Below are 22866 nucleotides of genomic sequence, written 5' to 3'. Positions count from 1 at the left end.
AAGAAATTGGTCTGAATATGTTACAGTCACTTTTGATCTGAATCTTCCAATTAATTCCTTAAGTTTGCATATATCTCTTAGACTATATGTGTGAGTAAACGGCACAGTGTGATGTGGACTGTTCGGGGGAATACACTGTAAACTATAACTACATTGAATGCACAATCAACCAGGACGATAGGGAAATGATGATGACTTCACTGGATGAAGTCTTTGAATGACAGATGAAGAAAAGATGATGAGAAAAGATGTTCCACTACATGAACAAACAAACATGATGTGCAACTACAGAATGATCTGGACTCAAAATTATGATAATGAATAAATACAATTACATAATGATAAGATGAACACGCAACAGAAACACAAACTTTACGTATAGTGGACACAGGACACAATGCCAACATGCGATGGCCAAAGAAAGAGACAAAGGGAACAAAGTCAAAATGATAACATGGAATAAATACATGCTGTTGAAATCAAGCTAGATACAACATACACATTTACATTGTCATCAAGCTGTGATGAAACGATACACGAATGAGATGGTTATGAAACTACAATACATGCGAGCAAACACAATGATGGAGTGATGATGATCGTTATGATGGAATGAAATGGATAGAAAACTTAGATGGACAACAAACAAGATGACAAGGTCCTCTCGTACGACGACCCTAAGAAAAGATAAAGCGTTCAAACACAACACAACTATTCCCCCTTCAGTCTCATTGCTGATAAAGTAATGAACAGAGATCTGAGCTGTGTCTTTGATGAATAGACCTGGCTACTTGGTTACAGTGTCATTTTCAATCACCTCCATACATTTTTCAATGGTTCTTATTGTAATGAGGAGAGCAGCTGGAGCCAAAACTGGCAACAAGTTTTTAAAGCAACTATCCCTGAGAATATTTAGTTGCAAGTTAAATAATAACGCAATTCGTCAGAGATTTATCATACAAAAGATAGAAAATCATTGAAAAGGGGATTAACGATACGAGCTGTAATAAGTGTAAGGGGATGTTAACATGTTTGTCTCTTGCAGAAGTTGAGTATGTATGTAAAACGGTGGGTTAGACTGAGAGAGAGGTAGGGGTGGGGGTGGGGAGACTGATGGTAATCTGTCCACACTGTCCCTCTAAAATGATTACGACCAGCAACTGCCAACAATAGTCCCATCTCTACAGGACTGTGATTTAATGTTTTTGTATTCGGCGTAGATGAAAAGGTCTCTGTGATGTCAACAGAAGTACCGATGCACGTGAAATGGGAACCCACCCTATTCACGGGTCTCTCACTTTTTTTTTACTGACATTGAGGCTGCATTGCTTGCGTAAGTTTCATGTTTTGTTTCATATGAAGAAGAGGAGTAAAAACAGAGGGGAGAGAAAGCGCAATGGGGGGAAAAGGAGGGAGAGGGGGAGAGAGGGGGGAGAGAGGAGGGAGAGAGGGGGGAGAGAGGGAGGCAGAGAGGAGGGAGAGAGGGGGGAGAGAGGAGGGAGAGAGGGGGAGAGAGGAGGGAGAGAGGGGGGAGAGAGGGGGGCAGAGAGGAGGGAGAGAGGGGGGAGAGAGGAGGGAGAGAGGAGGGAGAGAGGGGGAGAGAGGAGGGAGAGGCTTGCTGGATGTCTGAATGCAGATCTGAGAAGAAGTCCCACAGATGGATCCCTAAACACGGCAGATGAGATGGATGTGAACTGAGACTGCAGAAACAAAATTAAGAAACCAGTTTGGGAAGAGAGACAGTTATTTTTTGTTCATCTTTTTCTGCGTTTTTTCTATTTTTGTCAGTGTTGTAGTTCTTTACTGCGGACCGTTCCATTCCATCCCAGGTGACGGGGTAGTGGAGGCCGGTCCGAGGGAGATGGATGCACAGAGGATGTGCATCCCCAGACCAAGGCCCTAGATGATACCATACTGGGCCAGCTCGTGGAGCTCCAGGTGGTTGAAGGCCTCCCAGGGGCAGATGACGGTGATGTCTGGAGATCAAACCCAGATGTGTCAAGACAAGTACAACCGGAGCACGAACATAACGCTTTGTGTATGTCTGTGTATGTGTTTGTGTGTGTCTGTGTATGTGTTTGTGTCTGTCTGTGTTTGTGTGTGTATGTGTTTGTGTGTGTCTGTGTATGTGTTTGTGTCTGTCTGTGTTTGTGTGTGTCTGTGTCTGTGTTTGTGTGTGTATGTGTTTGTGTGTGTATGTGTTTGTGTGTGTATGTGTTTGTGTGTGTATGTATGCATATGTGCGTGCGTGTGTTCGCTGTGCGAATGAGATAACTCACCTGTGCCTAAGCCCTCCATTCCAGGGATATCATCACCAAAGCTGTGGAATAGAAAACAGTATCAAATCGTATCCAAATTGCAAACAGCTATCGTCCAATGGGCTGCCCGTGACATAGAAGGAGCAGAAGCACCCAGCCGTACCCCTGGATCCCCTTCTTTGGGGGCTTGCTCTTGAACTGACGAGTCTGCCTCTGCTTGAACTTCGGCGGGCCCTTGCGTGGTGTGGCCGGGCCGCCCGTCACCCGGGTGGCCGATTTGATGTCTGTCTTTGGAGGCTCAAGATTCATAGTTAAAAGTTACGTGGATGTGGCGCAAGTTGGTGGCTCTTTCAGACCCCTCTGAGTTATTTGTCGTCTTTTGATGATATCTGTTTTGGGAATGAGAGATCAGACGTGTTCTAAAATGTGCCAGAATGTTACAGGTGTTTTGTTGCTAAATGACAGCGATTGTTTCACAGACATTTGAACATACTTGCATCTGTTGTCTGACACAGTAAAGTGTAATCCCTTCACTAATCTGATGAGCGATAAGGGGATCTAGATTCATATTTACTTGTAACTGGGTGTCTGAGACGTAGCTGGGTGTGGGTTACTTAGATGACCCAAATCTGTAATCCCCAGCTCAAATTAACGAGTGCCCCCAGCTTCTTAACAAGACAGCGAGCAGCACTTGGCCTAATCTCATTACAGCAAGGACAACACAAAGAAAATACTGAGCATGCACTTGTGGGTGTTAAATCCTCTCAAATCGCCCTCTAACAATGACATTGTGAAATCTGTGATGCTTTTTCCAAACAATGTGTTAAATCCAATCATTTGAATGCCATACATTTTTGTATTGACTAGCATAATCAGTCTGCCGATTAATGTGAAAAGATTGTGATATTCACTTTATTTCAATCAGTTTTTTTGCTCATCCAAAAGCTACTACTGACTAGAACAATCAACCCGGGACCAATAATGACCTATGCGGCAATATTTATTATAATACGTAATTACATCACATGCTTTTAAAACATAACTTTGAAACCTCCAACCTCAAAACTGAAGTGTTCAGACTCCAGTTATCTATCAGAACATGCACAGCTGAACAGAAGCATCTTAAGAGTTTACAGCCAAGAGCAGTACAACGTTTTAAAAACCCAGACCCCCCTAGAACCTTCTCATTCACAAACGATTCTTTTTTCCCACTTCCCACTACTCAACAAACTCTTCTCTAGCAGAATAGCAGAGCGTATCGAGGCATGCCATTGGTTCAGGGTTCAGAGTGGGAAGCCTGTACTCACCAGCTGCTTGGGTGAAGGACAGCCAGACGAGTGGGACTGAGCACAGAGCTGCTCTCTCTAGCCGACGCTCGGGTTCCTATGCTAGGCTTGCTCTGAGGGCCGAGCAGGGCACAGTGGTCCTCTTATATCCCTGGCCCCTCCAGAGGGAGGGGGCCGCCTCCCATCCTTGATCCCCTGTCAGAGACACCTAGGGTGGGGGGAGGGTGGTGCTACAGACGGCAGGGGGATGTGGACGCCGGTTAATGAGAAGGATAAAGTCGAAAAACAAATGCAAGGTGATGATGACGTTGCTTATTTTTACTTTTCATATTAATCTTGGCAAACATACTGTATCTACTTGTGACTGAAAGTAGGCCAACAGAGCTATATTCCAAGATGGCCAACACAGAGATTGTTGGCGGTCTGTCTTTGAAATGTTTACGTTGCGTGTTCACTGGCAATAGAAACCTTGTAAAAACACCACAGCTTTTCTAATTACACAGCGAACATGAATCACTCACATATCGACATTTACGTCAGTGAAAGGGAAGAGGCATTGCATGGAGAATGGTGAGGAATATCCTCAGATGAACAGCAACGCCTAAAATACCTCACCAGCCCCACTCATAGGTATCTGTGTAAAGCAATCATCATCTCTAGCTTGTGTTTTACAGGCTGACAGCAGTGTCAACAGCACCATCCTCATCCCTCAGCAATTTCTCAGATTGTCTTAATTCGATGGCACAAGGTAATCCTCCAGCCAGTGCAGTGCTCTCCCATTCAGTTTGGAGCTCCGCTACTTCACCGTCAGATACTTTTCACATTTAGGACAAGGGCTTGCTCCAAGGCCACATCCCCCCTCCAAAAGACAATCTCGCTGCTACATCATCCTATGGATTAAACTGGCTCCTCTTGATTATTATTGGGTAAATCTGGTCCAGATGGATTATTTTGCCTCATTAAACTGTTGGTAAATGTGCGTCCATCCAAAGCCAAAGACATCACAAATGACAGATTCCAGATGGCTCTGAGGTGCCCACAACTCCAAAGTCATTGTAGTTTGTTATTTACATCATCCCTAGACATGTACTGTGCTTACTCCTCAGTGGACATCCAGCATGGACACAGTTTAGGACTCAAACTAAGTTGGTTGGAGGTCTAAATGAGTGGCACGTGAGGCTTGGTGCCTTGTTGTTTTGGTTGGGGTCATTACAGCCCTGGAGACATGTCTGTCTGGCTGTGTCTGATAACCTCTAAGCTCTCAGTAGGATCGCACAGGGGAAATACATGCATCGCTGTTCACATTAGCTTAACCCTTGTGCTGCCTTCGGGTCACATGACCCAAAGGTTCATAACGAACCATCGTTGTGTTTACCCAATTTTACCCAATACAAAAACAAATAAAAATAATTTTCTTTTAACTTTCGCAATGTGGGGGGTCTGAGACAGCCCAACAGTTAAAAGAAAATGCTTCACTTTGTTTTTGTATGCGGTAAAGTTGTCGCAATACGACGGTGGGTCACAATGACTGATGGGTCATGTGACCCGAAGATAACACAAGGGTTAATGAAGGGAGAGGGATCATTCTGGGGGAGTCTGGGCAAGAGTTCAATCAATACACCAATCAATGCCAAACATAGAAACATAGTGTTCAGTGTGGACCTTCGTGCACTCAAAATATTCTATATTCGTGACATTCAATACTTAAATAATGTCAATGCAATTGCAAATGTAAATGGAATGCCAAATTCATAACCTTGAATACGTAGAAGTTAAAGTCATTGTTCAGACTTGTCGATGGTTCAGCAGACAAGCAGTAGCTGGGTGAGTGTAAAAGAGAGCAGTTATTTCAAAGGCATCAGGTTCTTCCTGATCGCCGTGACGCATCGCCACGGTGACATGGGACCTCAGTTTGAGTGTTTCATTTTCCATCACGTCAGAACCTTTCATCTCACGTATAATCCCCCCAAATAACCCAGATCAAGCCCTTGAACTGCGGGACGGCATGGCCCTCTGTGAGTAATCAGGACTTACATTGCTGACTCAAGGCAGTGAGATCAGTGTCACTGTCACCTACTAAACCAGCCCTGTGCCTGGTCAGTTTGACTCAGAAGCTTTGCTGAGTCAAAGACGTCACCAACGTTCAGCGACTGAGAAGTATTCTTGTGATTGGTCGATAGCATCGCAGCCTGTGCCAGTCTGTGCATGCAGGTTGGGGAATTTATTGGCAAAAACACTGAATCAGCCTAGATGGAGCGTGGGCAACTGGGCATGTGTTTACTCCACAGCACCCCCACTGGGTATACCGGTAATTACATGCTATCCTCCCAAAGAATACACATAATTTGGTAGAAGACAACACCACAACCCTCTGCTCCTTTATGAACACACATCTGATCTTCCTGTAACTGTACAGTTACTGCATGTCACCCCTTCCCCTCCCTCCCTCACCCTCCCTCCCACCCTCACCCCTCCACTCCTGTCTATCTGGGTCACCTCCGCAAGTTCAAACCTGTCAAACACACAATCTTGAGGACTATACAATGATAAACCACAAAATATACAAAAACATATACTTTATGCCATACAATTTGGGAACTTTTTTAATTATGCTATGAAAAGTACATGAACAGGCTTAATTCATTCAAGTATATATTTAAAAGAAAATGTACAAGTCATAAATAAAAGTTAAATAAAACTAATGAAACATGCATTCAAATAAATATAAAATATTCACATCCATAAAATATTTTTTGTGCGTATTTAAACTACAGTAAAAGTACACATTTACAGTACCCACCATATTGTTGGCATTTTACTGCTTAATAACAATATGCAGAATGTCTGATATGTTATTATAAAAGTATGATAAAACTTAATTGGAGAGTGCAATCTGGCTTTCTTTCAGTGTCCAAAACAGGAAGCCCTTAAAGACAGGGAAACCCATATCCAGTTTCAATCCAACACACAACACACTCACACAAATACTAAAAACGATCCACCTAAAATCAAGGCTTTTTCAACAGTCTGATTTCCATTTTCAGGTAGGTTTTAAGGTTTTCGTCCTCGACGTTCTCCTCGATAGCGGCCAAGGCCTTTTCGGTTCCGTTGCTGTAATACTTCAAGAGCTGCTCTGCGTGCTCGATCCAAACACAGTTATGACAGCCACTCATGCAGCAGTGGGTGGGTGCTGGCGGTGGACCCTGGGGGTCTGAGGACTCGGTTGAGACGGTCATGGGCTGGCTGTTTGGGGGTGAGGTTTCGAGGGCCGTTGTGGTGGGTGGATCTGGTCTGTGGCAGAGGCTACGGACAGTCCCAGTGTGAAAACATCTGGTTGGATGGAAGCAGCGAGGGACCTGCTGTCCCAGGTGGAGCAGGTAGAGGATACACAGCTGGGAAAGACGGTTGAACATGTGAGACGGGGGGGAAAGAGATTTTTGAAACCTATATAGTGCACTTGAGGACGAAGTGTAGAACGGAAAAGACTGGAAATAACTAAGTAATTGATGTTAGCCAACTGTAAACAATGTTGGCTTTATATGGTATCGCATGCGGTAGTAACACACCCACATTTTGAATAGCATTCTTGTGTGCCAGCCAGTTTGCACTAATACTGTGCTCTTAAAGCCATTCACACAAAGTAAGAACATTGACAGGCTTTACAGTTTGCTGTAGCTAACTGTGTAACTAGCCAAGCTACAGCAGTAACCAGACAGGTGGCTAATATAAGCTAAATAGCTAGCTAGATACCGACCTTCTGTAAAGATGACGTTGATCTCACGACATTTGCGCTAAGACGAAACATGATATATATGTATGTTTATTTACTACATATCTGTATATTCAATGTCCGAAGTAAGGCACAATCCGCAAAAGTGTCTCAATGATTTTAACTAGTAGCTGTCTGCTTAGAGGCCATGTCATGAGTGAACTATGACCCAAATCTACACTATAAACAATCATTGTCATTCGTTGACACAAAAACAGTGGCCAATCAAATCAAGCGTTGTTTTATTCCGTGTCGGCCAATTGAAGCCTTTAGATCATTTTAGGGACGGCCTCTCTCAAAACCGCTGTTTTGACAACTGTGCCCAGTTGGTGGCAGCATTTTAACATTAATCAACCGAATCGAAATCCAAAATGTTTTATGCAATTATATGAAAGTATAGCAAATAATTTAGATTTGATAAGACTTATTAGATATGTTTTTAAAACAATACTGCCATTCATGAGCCGTATATTGTAATGTGTTGTCGCGTGCATCACACATTTCATAAGCTTGGAGTGTTTTAAACTAAGCTACATGTATTCGTCAGTGGCTTCATTATAGCGAGATTTTAAACGTCCTTTATTCTTTTAGCAACAGCAGCCTATTTTGCTGTAGCCTAAATGCCAACGTTTTATAACTGCATCTCCCGGACCCAAAGCAGTTCCTAGAAATTAATCGCCAACCTGAAAGAAAAACATTTTGCACTGAATGTATTACAATGGCTGGCAAACAAGAGCACATTTTCTTCACTTGTGTAAAGAGTACGTTTGGCTTTCTCCTAGTGCGCAGTAGACATAGGTCAATATGTACATAACTTGGAGTATAGAGAGCTGTGTACACACAACTGTGATACATTCTGTTATTTCTCCATACAGCTCCTACTTATCAGAGACTATTTCAAGCTGTATTATCTAACCACTTGAGAGGGTTTCACTGGCCCAGTTTATGACTGATCCATGTTGATCATGTTGCATTCAAAGAGCATTCAAGCAAAACTGAGTCAGATTTAGTCACTGGAATGTCCCAGTGATGTTCATGTGTGAAAACAAGTTTATCTTTGATATAGTTACTCTTTGTCAGGCTAATGCTCCACCATGCCTTTCCTGTTAACTATTCGCTAACTATTTGAACACTTCACTGATTAGTGTGTTTGCTTGCCTGTGTGTGTGCCTGTCCCTGTGTGAGGAGGAGGTCCCTGTGGGTACTTAATGTTTGCAAGCCACATCCATGGAAACAAAGCAGCTTCACCGGGTCTCATAGCAGGTGTGTTACACCAGCAGGTGTGTTACCTGGGAATGAGCTTATCTGGGGAGAGGCTTCCCCTGAGCCATGTCTCCGTCATCGTGAAATGGACAACTCTTATCAATGGCGATGTGACCGATCAAACTAAGTGTCTCAATGTTGAAATCTAACAAGTGCACTAAGGATTGGCTCTGTGTCCCAGATGCTGCCTTCGGGTCACATGACCCAAAGGTTCATAACGAACCATCGTTGTGTTTACCCAATTTTACCCAATACAAAAACAAATAAAAATAATTTTATTTTAACCTTTGCAATGTGGGGGGTCTGAGACAGCCCGACGGTTAACAGAAAATGCTTCACTTTGTTTTTGTATGCGGTAAAGTTGTTGCAATACGACGGTGGGTCACAATGACTGATGGGTCATGTGACCCGAAGATAACACAAGGGTTAAGTCATCTGCCTCACCTTGATGTGTGTAAATGCAGGCGTTTCTTAATGTGTTTCAGTTATGTTTTTATGATGATAGTACCACGGCCCTCCCTGTCCGGGGTTTGCCTCAAAGACAGGCTTGCTAATCTTCCAATAAAAACAAATAGTAATTAGTCATGAGAGAGAGAGAGAGGGAGAGAGGGAGAGATACAAGGAGCTGAAAGACGAGAGAAGAGAGGGAGAGTGAATCCATAAGTATGCCAGGTATGTCTCCAGTTGGGGGCGGTGGGGGATATCTTTCTCAGACACTGCCCTTAACTCTGCATCTGAAGCCAGTCTCCAAACCCCAGTCGGATTGGGTTTCTTTTCAACATTTGTTCCCTTGGTAACCACGGAACCTCAGGCAGGTATTTCCTCAGGTGTCTCTGATGCAGAGATTGAGGGTTGGATAGACTGTGACAAGCCTGACACACACACACACACACATTTTGAGGATGTTTTTTTGAAGCTGTTAGCTCTTGTGTGCTGTGACCCAGGGGATAAAGAGCTTCGGTTGGACTTTCATCCTCCCTGAGAAGCACAATAGACCTGTCAGTGTCTCCAACCAGGACTGCACATTCCCTACTTCAGCCCGCTATGTGTCATACAATGCCAGGGAAGAGGGATAGCTACTGAAAGATGACAGCTGTCAAGGATCATAGTGTTTGAATCACACAAATCTCTGCCCGTCCACCACAACATTTGAATATCCGGGGGTGGTCTGTTGGTTTAATCTGTATGTGCACAAGCTCTGGCGGCCATGGGCCTGAACCATGCAGGTTCACTGCAGTTGTGTCAACAGTTCGGTTCCACACCTGAAGCTCCCGTGAGGTTCCTCCAAGAATAGGCAGTGGGTAGAACCATCGCAGAACCTGCAGATTTCCTCAGTTTGCCACCCTGTCTCTGCTGGACCCTGTCTCTGCTGGACCCTGTCTCTGCTGGACCTTGTCTCTGCTGGACCTTGTCTCTGCTGGACCTTGTCTCTGCTAGACCTTGTCTCTGCTGGACCTTGTCTCTGCTGGACCTTGTCCACAACCAACTTGATCTGTCGGGGTCAACAGGTTTTGAAGTATTATTTAAACCTTCTCCACTAATTTTGAAGGCGTTCGGAGGCAGAGGAAGCGTGGAACCGTGAAGGGCAAGAGGATGAGACAGCAGGTGACAGGAAGTTGCACGGCAGTGTTCCGTCCGACCTCAAGGTGCACGTGTCCTGACTAACGGAGACACAGGACTGGCTTTGTCCCACACGCACAAAGACCACAGTGTTCATCCGCCCCAGGTTGTGCAGCAGCAGCCACACCACAGCTCCCAGTGACCATCTCAATGACACCGCTCACACACCCCTCACCTGTCCGGACGAGCATGCACAAGGGAAAACACAGAGAGCAGGGGCCTGGATTATCATGTGACAGGAAGAGGAAATAGATCATGATATAAATCCTCGATGAAGAGTTAAGAATGCATGTGGGCTATATAATTGTGTTTGATAGTTATCCTGGGTGATATGATGTATATTTTGGTGGACTGATTGACTGTTAAATCCAAATCTGTAGAGCCCTCTGTGCCCAGTGGCGCGAGCATCTTATCTGTAATGATAATGATTGTGCAAAAACAAAAGCCTTTTCCACAGAGGGCCTCGCCGGATAACGAGACAAACATGGATGAGAAGTCATCAGAAAAATCCAATTAGGCTCACAGTGGAACTGTGAGCAGCCCACAGGGGAACAGGTGTTCATGTGTTCCCTCTGAAACTTGTACAGGTGAATATCCGGTTGATTTCTAGGGGGTGTCTCCTGACCTATAGAAACACGCAGCACTTTCATTTCTTATTCTCTTTCAGACTCAGCATCGAGAACCCTCTTCACCTTTCTGACTTCCTCTTCAGGTTCGGCGGGCTGTCCACAAGGGATGTGCCATGTCTCACTATTTTGGTGCCGTGCGGCGGTGACATTTGCCTGCTGAACCTTTACGTGCTTAAAAACAAGGGATCTCTCTGTTTTCGTAAGCCACTGACACAGTGTGAAGTTACTAAATAAAGGTGATGATCAACAGTCTCGTGTGGCACGGATAAAACATGTTCCGATTGATCCAAAGATCAGAACAGGGATCTTGAGTTTTGCATACTGACTCAGCAACTTGAGTGTGTCTGAATACAAAGCATGCAATCTTCAAGCATGTAACCTGACTGCTTTTAACACTTCACCCAACACTCTCTCTGGGCCTCTGCCATGAGGTCACGGGCGTGGTAATGATGTAAGCCTGTTTGCTAACAGGATGGAGATTCATCCCAGAACGAGGGAACATGGAGAAGGGTTGTTTCAAAAGCAGGTAATGGGTGGTGAATCAAAATACATTTACATTTACATTTAGTCATTTAGCAGACGCTCTTATCCAGAGCGACTTACAGTAAGTACAGGGACATTCCCCCGAGGCAAGTAGGGTGAAGTGCCTTGCCCAAGGACAGAACGTCAGTTGGCATGACCGGGAATCGAACTGGCAACCTTCGGATTACTAGCCCGATTCCCTTACCGCTCAGCCACCTGACTCCCTAAAATAGTTCCAAGGCATGTCTCAGTCTTCATGAACACAGCGGGGGGTGGGGGGGGGCCTTTATAGTTCAGCTTTCATTACTCACAGATCCATTAATGACTTGGAAATAAGCATTCAGGAAAGCCAGGAAATGTTGACTTTGGCTCCGTGTTGGCCCCGGATGTGGACTTGTCAATGGCTGGATCTGGTCCTGCTGCTGGTTTTCAGTTTGCAGAGGGGCCCGTGTGGCTGTGGTCAGGGGCTGGAGTGTGGGGGCCGGAGGCTGGGGGGCCCGTGTGGGAGTGTGGGGGCCGGAGGATGGGGGGCGAGGCTGGAGGTGGTGTTACGTTGTCGGGACAGTGGGGCTTTCATCAGAGGCCCTGTGCTGCCTGAGCTCAGGGCACACTGTGGGTCAGAGAACATGCTGGGCATGGGGGCAGTCTGGGGAGGGGGGCAGCACGGGGGCAGTCTGGGGAGGGGGGCAGCACGGGGGCAGTCTGGGGAGGGGGGCAGCACGGGGGCAGTCTGGGGAGGGGGGCAGCACGGGGGCAGTCTGGGGAGGGGGGCAGCACGGGGGCAGTCTGGGGAGGGGGGCAGCACGGGGGCAGTCTGGGGAGGGGGGCAGCACGGGGGCAGTCTGGGGAGGGGGGCAGCGGGGGGCAGTCAACAAGCTTGGACCACCCATGTCGACCCCTAAATGTAGAGTAAGAATAATAATTCTGGACTCTGTTGCTATGACGTCAACCAGAGTCTCACTTAGGCAAAGGTCCTCTTACACAATAAATATATAAATTTGAATTAGGAGCGAACACAGTCATATAACTGGGAGTTATTAATGTCTAAATATGTTTCAGACTTTGTTCTATGTGGCTTAGCTGTTCCTTTTGCATGAAAGACATGTGCATAACTTATGGAACAAACAGTTCCATGTTTGCCTACAGGTGCGGTGCGTGTTGTCTGAGAGACTGCACCCTTTGTTGAGCATGCTTGGGAGTCATGTTTCCTCCCAGTAATAAAATGTTATCCAGGAATGGTGTTGCTTTTTCCACTGGCATCATTCAACTCTCAGTGGTGCTCTGATAGTCCACTGAATGACACAGGTATGTTTACTATCTTAAGCTGTGACCGGTCAGCCAAGCTAATTCCTGTGACTCAGAGAGACTCAGGCAGCGGAGGATGTCTGGACACCCAGATATCTGAAGTATGAGCAGGCAGCAGCCACAGCCAGAGCACTACATAACATTTACATTTAGTCATTTAGCAGACGCTCTTATCCAGAGCGACTTACAGTAAGTACAGGGACATTCCCCCCGATGCAAGTAGGGTGAAGTGCCTTGCCCAAGGACACAACGTCATTCGACTCGGCCGGGAATCGAACTGGCAACCTTCAGATTACTAGCCTGACTCCCTCACCGCTCAGCCACCTGACTCCCAATAATCACTAATCACACACAAACACACACAGGTCCGGTAACACAACCAGCACTGCTTTATGGGGTAGACACAGGACTCTTCAACCACCTACTACTGCAGAGAATACATGAAATAGGACTGCTTTATATCTCTCTCGGTGAATCAAGACAGTTTCTGATATTCACATTTCAAAATGTGAAATTTTGAGGATTTCTGAAGGAGGTGAATCGTGCAGTATTTCTCCTTCTCAGGGTGGATCCCATTTGTTGTTTCCAAATAAATCCATGCCTCCAACCAGATGATGTTTGAGGAGTTAAATGTTTGCTGTTACCAGAGATGGGAAGTAACCAAGTACAAATACTTTGTTACTGTACTTAAGTAGATTTTTCTGGTATCAGTACTGTACTCCACTATTAATTTTTCTGATGGCAAAAGGTTGACATTTCTTTTGAAAAAAAGTTCAGGAAAAAGTTGTTTTAGTCCTCAGAGAATGCTCATCACATTACCTGTACGATCTGTTCCTGAACCAGCCTGCAGCGACGTCTCACATGACCCTTTGTTGCTCTCGCACCTCGGATATGGGAAGTTTGACATTTCTTTTTTTTTTTACTTTTAAAAACACTTTCGAAAGGTGCAGAAAATATTTTCTAAAGGGTTGAAAACATATTTGCAAAAAAAAAACACACTGCTTTACTCTAACTTGCGTAAAAAGTGTAGTCACATGAGTATCTGTACTTCTACTTGAGAGAAGGATGTGTGTACTTTTGCCATCTCTGGCTGTAACCCAAAGAGCCAGGGCCATCCTGTTCATCTTCCTGCTATGACATAACCGATCTCTCTTCAATTATTTCTCCACCATCCCCATAACAGAACATATACCACGGGTTCCAAAACCTGCTATGCTCAGTCTTTGTTCAGTCTGTGTTTTAGTCCTCAGAGAATGCTCATCAAATTACCTGTACGATCTGTTCCTGAACCAGCCTGCAGCGACGTCTCACATGGCCCTTTGTTGCCTCTCGCACCTCGGATATGGGAGGCTGAGAAGAACCCAAATTTAAGCTCTCAAGCTACGACATTAGCGCCAGGGGGACATTGAGGGAACTTCCAGTGTTTGGCAGTGTACATGTCGTTGAGCTCTTGGCCTCGGCCCCTCCTTTTGGAGGTTATCAAGGCCCAGTAGCAGCCAGAGTGCTGACGGTAAACATTTATAAATCACTTCTCTGCTGCTTGACCAGAGCTGCCCAGGGTGTTCCTGAATCCGCCCTGAAGCAGTGCAGTAGCAGGGGTGGGGTTGCAGTATCAGGGTACAGACTGAAACCTGAGACCCAGAGAGGAAGGTGGGGGCGTCAGGGAACGGACGCGGGTCACGGCATTCTTGTGGTGAATGTTTGTGTTTTCAGGAAAGGGAACAGATGTGGACTGAGCTGGATTTCCTAATGTTAGATGGGTGATAGAAAATGTTTGGCCATTTTACATGGCTCCGTTTTTTCCTCCACCACGCACCAACGTTGATAGAATGTAATGCAAATGCAAATATGCTGGCTGCTGGACTTTAGCGCCACACACATTCTGAGCTGTCACACCTGCTAACCTTTCTCTGCCCTCAACATCCCTGGAATTATTGTTCAGTGAAGGGTGGCGCTAGCAGCTGACGTCGTCATAGCAGACATCAGCAGGCTTGGCCAGATAATAAAACCTCATAATTGTGTCCATGTAAACAAATGATAACCTTTGGTGGTTATTGATAACCTTAGTGGCAATGAGAATGTCTCTGACGACTGATAACAGTTAGCAACAACGGTGATTAATTACACTTTAGGGTTTAAAGATGAACTACTGTGCAGGGATTATATTTGTCCTGTTCTCTGACAGTTGTCACAGTGAAGAAACACAAGAGTAAGTTGGAAAAGACCTTCCTCATTTCATTTTTTCCTGGAGTCTGCAACCACATCACTGTGATCGCATTGATACAATGAGGAAATGTAACAATGTAAATAGGCAAGGCTGAATTTGGATGTCATGGTTTCGGCACACAGAATGTATTGTACTGCATGTCAGTTTTTCTCATGACCGCTAACTGCACTAACCACCAAAATACTTTTTGATCTGTACTTGATCCTCCACTGTGGCTCTCAGGGTTGCGTAATCCGGGCCTTAAACGACCTCTACCTGGAACCTTCTAGATGTGTCTGATGTCACCTAGGTGGGAGTTCGACAGCCTTATCACAGGTGAATATGATGATGACCTATGTAAAGGAGGCAGCATGAAGTAATTTTCCACCCACAAGATTATCTGTTGAGATTGCACCTTCAGCAGCGCGTCACTGACCTGCCCTGCACAACAGTTGTTCCTTTTCAGAAAATATTACGTAAGGACGGTATTTCACCAGTGAATATTTATTTTATTGCGAAAAAACTAAACATTGAAAGGATCATTAGCTGTTGGTATGTCAATCAACAAATTAATTTGTAATTTGAAAACATAATTTATTGGCTGTTTAAATATTAGGTCTTGAAAGTTGCACAAGAGTGTGCTGTGAATATTTTTGTTTCAATATTCAGATCCAGATAACCATACGTGTTTTATACAATACAATACGTTCTTTACAACAAATGTACATTGATTTACGTGGCTTAATATGCTATGTGAACTCTCTTAGTGATATCAAAAAGCCAGGCACTAATATTTATGACACATGCTGTGAACTGTCTATCAATCTTGAAAGTGCAAACTACTAAACTACTTAATCTTAAACTTTGGTTTCGAGAGGTATTTCTGTGATTAACGTAACTTGTCAATGGGTCCAGGCATGGAGTGTTCCAGCATTCACCCACCCCCGGGATTAGAGCAGGTGGTATATTCCATCCCAGCTGTCGCTCCTTTCGTTTGGAGGACCCTGCTGTCCAAAGCACGTCCACTTCAGTGACTGGTATGAACTTGTTTGTGTGTGTGTTAGTGTGTGTATGGGTATGTGTGTGTGTGTGTCAACATACACCCCATGCTCAGGGACACTATTCTCTTCCAGCATTCTGCCATGTCAGCGTGATCACACCTCATCTGTTTGGTGGTGTTCAGCTGAGTTCTCACTCTCAGTTCTGGTGACCTCTGCTAAAGGCATTGTTCTACCCCAAAGCTAGGGGATCACAACATGGTCTGGCTTCCAAATATGTGGCTGTCCTGTCCTGTCTGGACAGACAAATGGATAGGAATTGTCCATCTATAGAGAATGGCTTGCACATCCAAACCTCTACCTGCAGAGTCTGGGTTTTGAGCCTTTAGAGCCAGCTAAAAGGCCGGCGTGACAACAGCCAAACAGTCAACAGATGCAATGGAAACTGGGTAATGGAGTCTTGATTGAAGTATTGGTTCTGTTCACCACTGGGGTTTCCTATGAAGTCCGTTACCCTGAGGAGGATGAGAGAGGTCATGTTGTTAGATTAGGGTAACCAATGCTACTATTGCCATCCACCACATCATTAAAAGCGTATCCCGCCCTAAGCATGTGTTCAAACAGCATAGAAAGGCTGACTTCAGCACCGAGGTTGGAAGGACAGAGCGGCAGGAAGCAGGAAGTACGAGAAGACAAAACTCGCCGCTACAAACGTAAGAGTCCATCTCTCAATCTCGCCGCGAGACAAAGACACAGAGGGGGGAGGGGCGGGGGAGAAAAGGAGAGAGGGACGCGGGAGGGAGCGTGGAAGAGGCAGAGTCAGTATGAAGTGTCCAGCAGCAGGAGGAGGCAGGTGGCTGGGAGAGATAGAACCCTCTCCTCAAGGTGAAGGCCGACACAAAGAGGCCATTCAGAAGCAAACCTGTTGAAAAAAAAATACTAAAAAGTTGCTATGGCTACAGCAGGGTTTGAAAGGAGCACTTGGGAGGAGGGAGAGAGTTCGGACGACAGTGGACAGGAGGAGAGGTGGAGGTGGCGGAGGGGAGGCGGCAGGATGGTTTTCAGGGCCAGTTCTCCACCTACGCTGTTGGTGGCTTGGCTGTGTGTGTCGGAGGCCCCCTGCTCGGCGTGCAGGGAGAGGGTGCTGGCTCCGCTGGTGGCCGGGGAGGCGGAGGAGGTGGTGGAGGCCCGGGGAATGGCCGTGTGATACGACAGCTCCGTCTGTGGCGGCTGGCGTCATGGTAACAACAAGATTAGCACCACCCCCAGGACTAAACAAGACTAGCGTAATCAACAACCCCCGAAAAGGTCCTCTGCACTTGTTTAGAGAACCCCTCCCTGTGTGAGTGTGAGTATGTGTGTTCTAGTGTGTGTGTGTGAGAGCGTGTGCGTCCAAGTGTGTGGTGTCAGTGTGTAGCATAGATGTGCCAGTGTGTATGTGTGTGTGTGTGTGTGTAGCCAGGCAAGGTCAGTACTCACATTCACCCCTCCCTTGCTGATGAGGGCCAGCTCTGTCGGCTGGTACACAGAGTTGCGTAGCTGCCCGCTGTACCCGCTGTAGGGAGACACCGGCTTGTTCCCTGGGAGGAACAACAACACAGAGCCTTATATTTATATCCAAACAGAGTCACGAGTCATGCTGTAGTCTCTGCCCTTTTACGTATCTTAATCTTCCTACATATTTACATGAACCAAGTTTGCTTTTGACAACCCGTAACAATCGCCCAAAATAGTACATTGTCATTTAGCAGACGCTCTTATCCAGAGCGACTTACAGTAAGTACAGGGACATTCCCCCCGAGGCAAGTAGGGTGAAGTGCCTTGCCCAAGGACACAACGTCATTTTTTTTGCACGGCCAGGAATCGAACCAGCAACCTTCTGATTGGTAGCCCGATTCCCTAACTGCTCAGCCATCTGACCCCCAACCATAGTAGTGCCCAAACAAACTTTACCTACGTGGTTGCTGTGACAACCTTATAAACAACAGATGCAGAGGGACATTATCCTGTCTGTGTACTCAACTGTGTGTCCTGAGACAAACATAAATCCGTGAGTTTGTTTTGTTCCCACAGGTGGAAATGCCTGGTGCCCCTGTGACATACCAACCAACAACGATACAGTTGGCTGCCACGCCTCAGTTACCACGGTGACATGGTAACGCAAACACAGGCTGCGTGTGATGTATCTGAATTAGAGGGTTGTGTGTGTGTGTGTGTGTGTGTTGTTCTGGTTAGGATTCTTGGTCTGTACAAGCCATTCATTAACTCACAAGTAATACATCTTCCTGTGAATCATTTGCACAGAATGGAAATGGAATGTATGGGAGAAAATGTGAGGAGGAAGGTTTTAGTTTTTAAATCCTAAATCTGGTTTAACATCCTCAATTTAACAAAAAATTACAGGGTTCATTACAAACACAGTGTCGGTTTGCATTTCCTGGTGCTACCCGATACAGACCTGTTTTCTCAAGGTTATAAAAGTAATTACGGATCTTATAAGATATTATATCCAGTTTGAACGACCTAATGGCAAATGAAAACAAGTAGTCAAATTCATATTGAATCGATAGTTGTGCGACTGTGTGAGGGAGAGGAGCTCATTTAACTGTAGATCAGGAAACGATCCGTTGGGTGTTGGGGCATGAAGCCAACAGGGTGCCAGTCTCATGGTTCTCAGCGCTGGTGAGGCCAGGCTGGCGAGGCCAGGCTGGCGAGGCCAGGCTGGCGAGGCCAGGCTGGCGAGGCCAGGCTGGCGAGGCCAGGCTGGCGAGGCCAGGCTGGCGAGGCCAGGCTGGCGAGGCCAGGCTGGCGAGGCCAGGCTGGCGAGGCCAGGCTGGCGAGGCCAGGCTGGCGAGGCCAGGCTGGCGAGGGGGGAGTGCAGGTACAGCCTGTCCCATCTGGGACCTCTGGATCTGATACCAGCCGCCAACCAGATCAAAACATCAGCATATCAAATTCAGAGGGGGTCAGCACGTGGATTTGGAAAACGTAGAACCGTCTCACAGCTCTTCAACTGTGTGTCCTCGCTTGCCTTTCTGCTCTTTCTCACTGATTCCAGGAACCTGTGTTTATTGTTGTTCTTTGAATCGGCCACTCAACCTGATCTGGATGTTTTGTCTCATGAACATGTGAAGGTCATATTTCTGAACTGAAAAGGCTGATTTATCAAAGCAGAACTATCAAACAAGGTCAGAGCCACGCACGAGAGTTGTTCCCAGTCATTAGCATTCAACGTTCCTCATGTGCAATGAAGCAAGCCCCAGTGGCCCTTCTAATGAACAAGGTGTTGTTAGGCGTGATAGATGTCTGTGTGGGATGTTCCAGCAAGTCAAAACACCTTGCTGTTTAGGGAGACCCATTAATTACCTCTTTATGATTACTCGGCGATCACAAAATTGGTCGGCGTGCGTGTTTGTGCGTATGTACACGCACATACGGGCTAGTAATCTGAAGGTTGCTGGTTCGATTCCCTGCCGTGCAAATTTGACGTTGTGTCCTTGGGCAAGGTACTTCACCCTACTTGCTTCGGGGGGGAATGTCCCTGTACTTAATGTAAGTCGCTCTGGATAAGAGCGTCTACTAAATGACTAAATGTAAATGTACACACCTGAGTTGGGCTCGTCCATGGAGAAAGCCTTGTTTTCCATGAACATGTTCTGTCCGCTGTGCTCCTTCAGGATGGTCTCGTAGCCCACCCCTCGGCTGGGGTAGAGGTCCTCTCCGAAGCCTGGCTGGCCCTCCTCCTCCTCCTGGGTGAGGGAGCACAGCTCGGGGATGATGTACAGGATGAGGAACACCCAGGCGTTGGCCACCAGGGCAATGGCCAGGGTGGGGTCGTCCCACGTGGGACCCCCTTTCTTCCCGTTGCCGTAGACGAACATGACGATCCAGGCCACCCAGATGGCCGCCGACAGCAGGCCGGTGAGCAGGATGAAGGCGCCCGCCTGGCGCCACTGCTTGTGCTTCCCCGTCAGGGCGGGCACGGCCGCCACCACCACGGCCAGCAGCAGGTTCAGCACGTAGATGAGCGCCATGACGAAGTCCACGTTGGCGATGTTACACGGGGTGTCCGTGGCGACGCCGAGCGCGGCCGTGGCGTTGAGGGGCGGCAGCGGGTAGCGCACCACGGTGATGATCAGCCACTCGGTGTTGATGACCACCTCCACCAACCACAGCCCCAACGCCCCCAGGCACAGCGCCCAGCCCCGGGGCCCCTGGCCCCGCCTGGCCAGCAGGTTCAACCGGACGCACTGCATCAGCAGACAGGCGAAGCAGCCGGCGAACAGCACCCCGAACAGGAACCTCCGGGAGGCACAGGTGGAGAAGTTCTTCCCCACGATGAAGGCGAAGGTGAGCCCGAACAGGCCCAGGGTGCAGATCAGGAAGCCCACCAGGAGCCCCACCGAGTTCTTGCGGTTCTTGTCCGTCACGAAGGGCAGGCTGGCCAGAACCACCACCAGGACCACGAAGGAAGCCACCACGCCCGCCCCGGCGAACGACTCCAGCACGATGCCCCACGCTGACCCCAGGTCACACAGGTTGTAGTAGAGGGAGCTCACGCCGATACCGCATCCCTGGGGAGGGGTCGTGGTAGCCATGGTGACCACGGTCGGAAGAGGGAAGCTGTTGTGGAGTCTTGGCTGCGCGGGCTAGTGGGCTGCAGCAGCACCTGTTCACACTGAGGAGGAGGAGGAGGAGGAGGAGGAGAGAGTGGAAGAGGTTAGAGGAGGAGGGCGTCTTAAGAAGGTGAGGTGAGAATCGCATCAGGCTGTTAGACTCCTGATACACCCAGTCAGGTAAACATGAGTCAGGAGGACACAGATCCAGCCACTGATGTGACTCAACACCTATTTGCTCACATTAGCAAACAAATCATACAAAGAGAAGTGAAGGTAATTTCGAATGTTGTGTGTAACACTATGTTTAACACACTTTGAAAGTGAATAAGCATGTTAGAGGACAATAAAAGCGGCGGAATTTCCAAACGTTCCAGACCCAGGCCCCTCTGTAAATCATTTATGACGCCTGAAGACAAATATTGACTCTTTGAATGGAGACGAAACTTGAATAAACAAAGGTGAGGGTCAAAAAATTGCACCGTTAGGTGACGTCACCTGGTGACGTCAACTTGATCATTGTTGAGGATATGTGCAAATCGATCCTTAACCTTATTCATTCACCCAAACCCACATAGGTAGTGTGTAACGGTTTAATAAAACCGTTTTTTTTTAAATAAAATCATACCCATGTTTGAGCTTCAACTTTAGAAGTTTAACTTTAAGAGTTAACACCAGCTTCTCTGTTAACAACGTTTCCTCCATTCCTAACAGCGCCAAGCTTTTTAATAGCGACCGTATAGTCCCAGACGTTTGATCCGTTTATGCTGTGCCAGACTGTTCGCCTGTGCCCTTGTTGGCTCACATTACGCTGAGTTGAAGACGAGCGTCTAACTGACCAAATCCGGGGACCGGTGGCGGCGGCGGATGCTCGTTATCTCTGTCTCGGTGCAGCTGCTTAACTTCATGACAGACATGCTACTTTATTTGATACATTTAAAATGTAATTATGCTTTTGTAATATAATTTGCATTACAAATCCGCTAATTATGTGAGCTGATGCTGGGTGGCAAGGAGAGTCAATTGCTTGTTAAGTGAGGGCAGCCTGTCGCTGAGCTATTGCAGTATAGTTCCTGCTGCTGACCAAAAACATCCGCGTGGCCCACCATGCTCACATCGACTACGGGGTCTGTGTTCAGGGAGAGTGAAGTCAAGCACATGCAAATGTAAACATTTTACCCAACTTTAACTATTCACCTCACAAAAAAACACCGTTTACGAAATATCTGTCTTATAGAACATGTTAAGACTATTTCTCTACGTTAAAAAAAATAACTAGCTAATAAATTGAGGATAATGTAGAGTCTACATTAAGTTTTCGAGAAAGCAATTTGAGATAGTTTCGTGGAAGCTACCATCTAACAGACTAGCTAACGTTAGTTGCATAAAATCCTCAAACCTAGGGTTGCTTTCACACAACTTTTAGAAAACACAAACACAATTTTTGGGAAGGCGAGTTACGACGGAGATAACAGCACAGGTGTCCGGCAGCTGTTAATCTCTAATGCCTAATACCAAATGCTAATTCATACAAAAATGACATTTAGAAAAAAAAACTTTCATTGAAAACTGAAAATGTTCTATACTGTAGCCTATGGCTAATAGGCTACCGTTTACTAGCAAAGCACATCATAGACTTTATAGCCTAATACTTGAGGCTATTTTAGAAAATGAACATACATAAGACATTTTACCTGGGTGGTTAATGTGCGTGTGTGGCTCCTTTTTCAGGTATTGTCTTCTAGTCACGCTCACTTATCACCTGTTCCAAACAGAGACGCGATTAAAAGCAGCATAAGTTAGCCACAGCCACGCTGGTGAAGCTGTTAAAAGGTGTCCTTTAAACCGTTTCCAAAACATATGATTTCCCCACAATTTCAAGTAGGCTACTGAAACTTTTGTTGATTTCCTAAAGCCTCAATCTTCTTTTAAGTTTTACCAAGTTCTCTTAGCAGCGGACTGGAGCGATTGTAGAATAAATGGTCATTGCCCCTACCTTCCCCTCTCTCTCTCTCTCTCTCTCTCTCTCTCTCTCTCTCTCTCTCTCTCTCTCTCTCTCTCTCTCTCTCTCTCTCTCTCTCTCTCTCTCTCTCTCTTCTCTCTTTCTCTCTCTCCCTCTCTCTACCTCTCTCTCTCTCTCCCTCTCTCTACCTCTCTCTCTCCCTCTCCTTCTCCCTCTCTCCCTCTCTCTCTCTCTCCCTCTGTGTTTTTCATACGCACGCACACACACACGGGGAAATTATAATTTTTGTCAAAAACTATGTAGAGTTAAAGAAAAAAAGACAAATTATCGGATGATAATTAGCACGAAGCTATGTCATTCGTATGCTATTTGTACACATACATGGAGAGAGATGTCGCTAATTTTATATGGTGAGACCTCTTTTGTCTTAG

General features: G+C 46.4%; 2 protein-coding genes across 3 annotated transcripts; both read right to left on the bottom strand.

The window, feature by feature from the left end:
* Positions 1-1899: 1899 nt before the first annotated feature.
* pde6gb (phosphodiesterase 6G, cGMP-specific, rod, gamma, paralog b) lies at positions 1900-2567 on the bottom strand. Its single transcript, XM_067244479.1, has 3 exons — positions 2422-2567; positions 2280-2320; positions 1900-1976 (listed from the first exon to the last, which is right to left on the bottom strand). Exons 1-3 carry the CDS (start codon positions 2565-2567, stop codon positions 1900-1902), a joined length of 264 nt encoding a protein of 87 aa, XP_067100580.1.
* A 12785-nt stretch (positions 2568-15352) lies between these two features.
* gprc5c (G protein-coupled receptor, class C, group 5, member C) lies at positions 15353-22472 on the bottom strand. Of its 2 annotated transcripts, XM_067244696.1 has the most exons (6): positions 22412-22472; positions 22167-22234; positions 19464-20534; positions 17336-17436; positions 16940-17086; positions 15353-16371 (listed from the first exon to the last, which is right to left on the bottom strand). In XM_067244696.1, exons 3-6 carry the CDS (start codon positions 20452-20454, stop codon positions 16339-16341), a joined length of 1272 nt encoding a protein of 423 aa, XP_067100797.1. In that variant the 5' UTR covers positions 20455-20534; positions 22167-22234; positions 22412-22472; the 3' UTR covers positions 15353-16338. The 2 variants fall into 2 exon arrangements, with proteins under 2 accessions (XP_067100797.1, XP_067100798.1); XM_067244697.1 differs by lacking the exon at positions 16940-17086 and having other exon boundaries at positions 22167-22420.
* Between the last annotated feature and the right edge of the window lie 394 nt (positions 22473-22866).

This window comes from Osmerus mordax, chromosome 10 (genome assembly GCF_038355195.1).
Source record: "Osmerus mordax isolate fOsmMor3 chromosome 10, fOsmMor3.pri, whole genome shotgun sequence".
NCBI lineage: Eukaryota > Metazoa > Chordata > Actinopteri > Osmeriformes > Osmeridae > Osmerus > Osmerus mordax.
The sequence above is the reverse complement of the archived record's forward strand: the minus strand, read 5'-3'. Positions and strand labels throughout refer to the sequence as shown.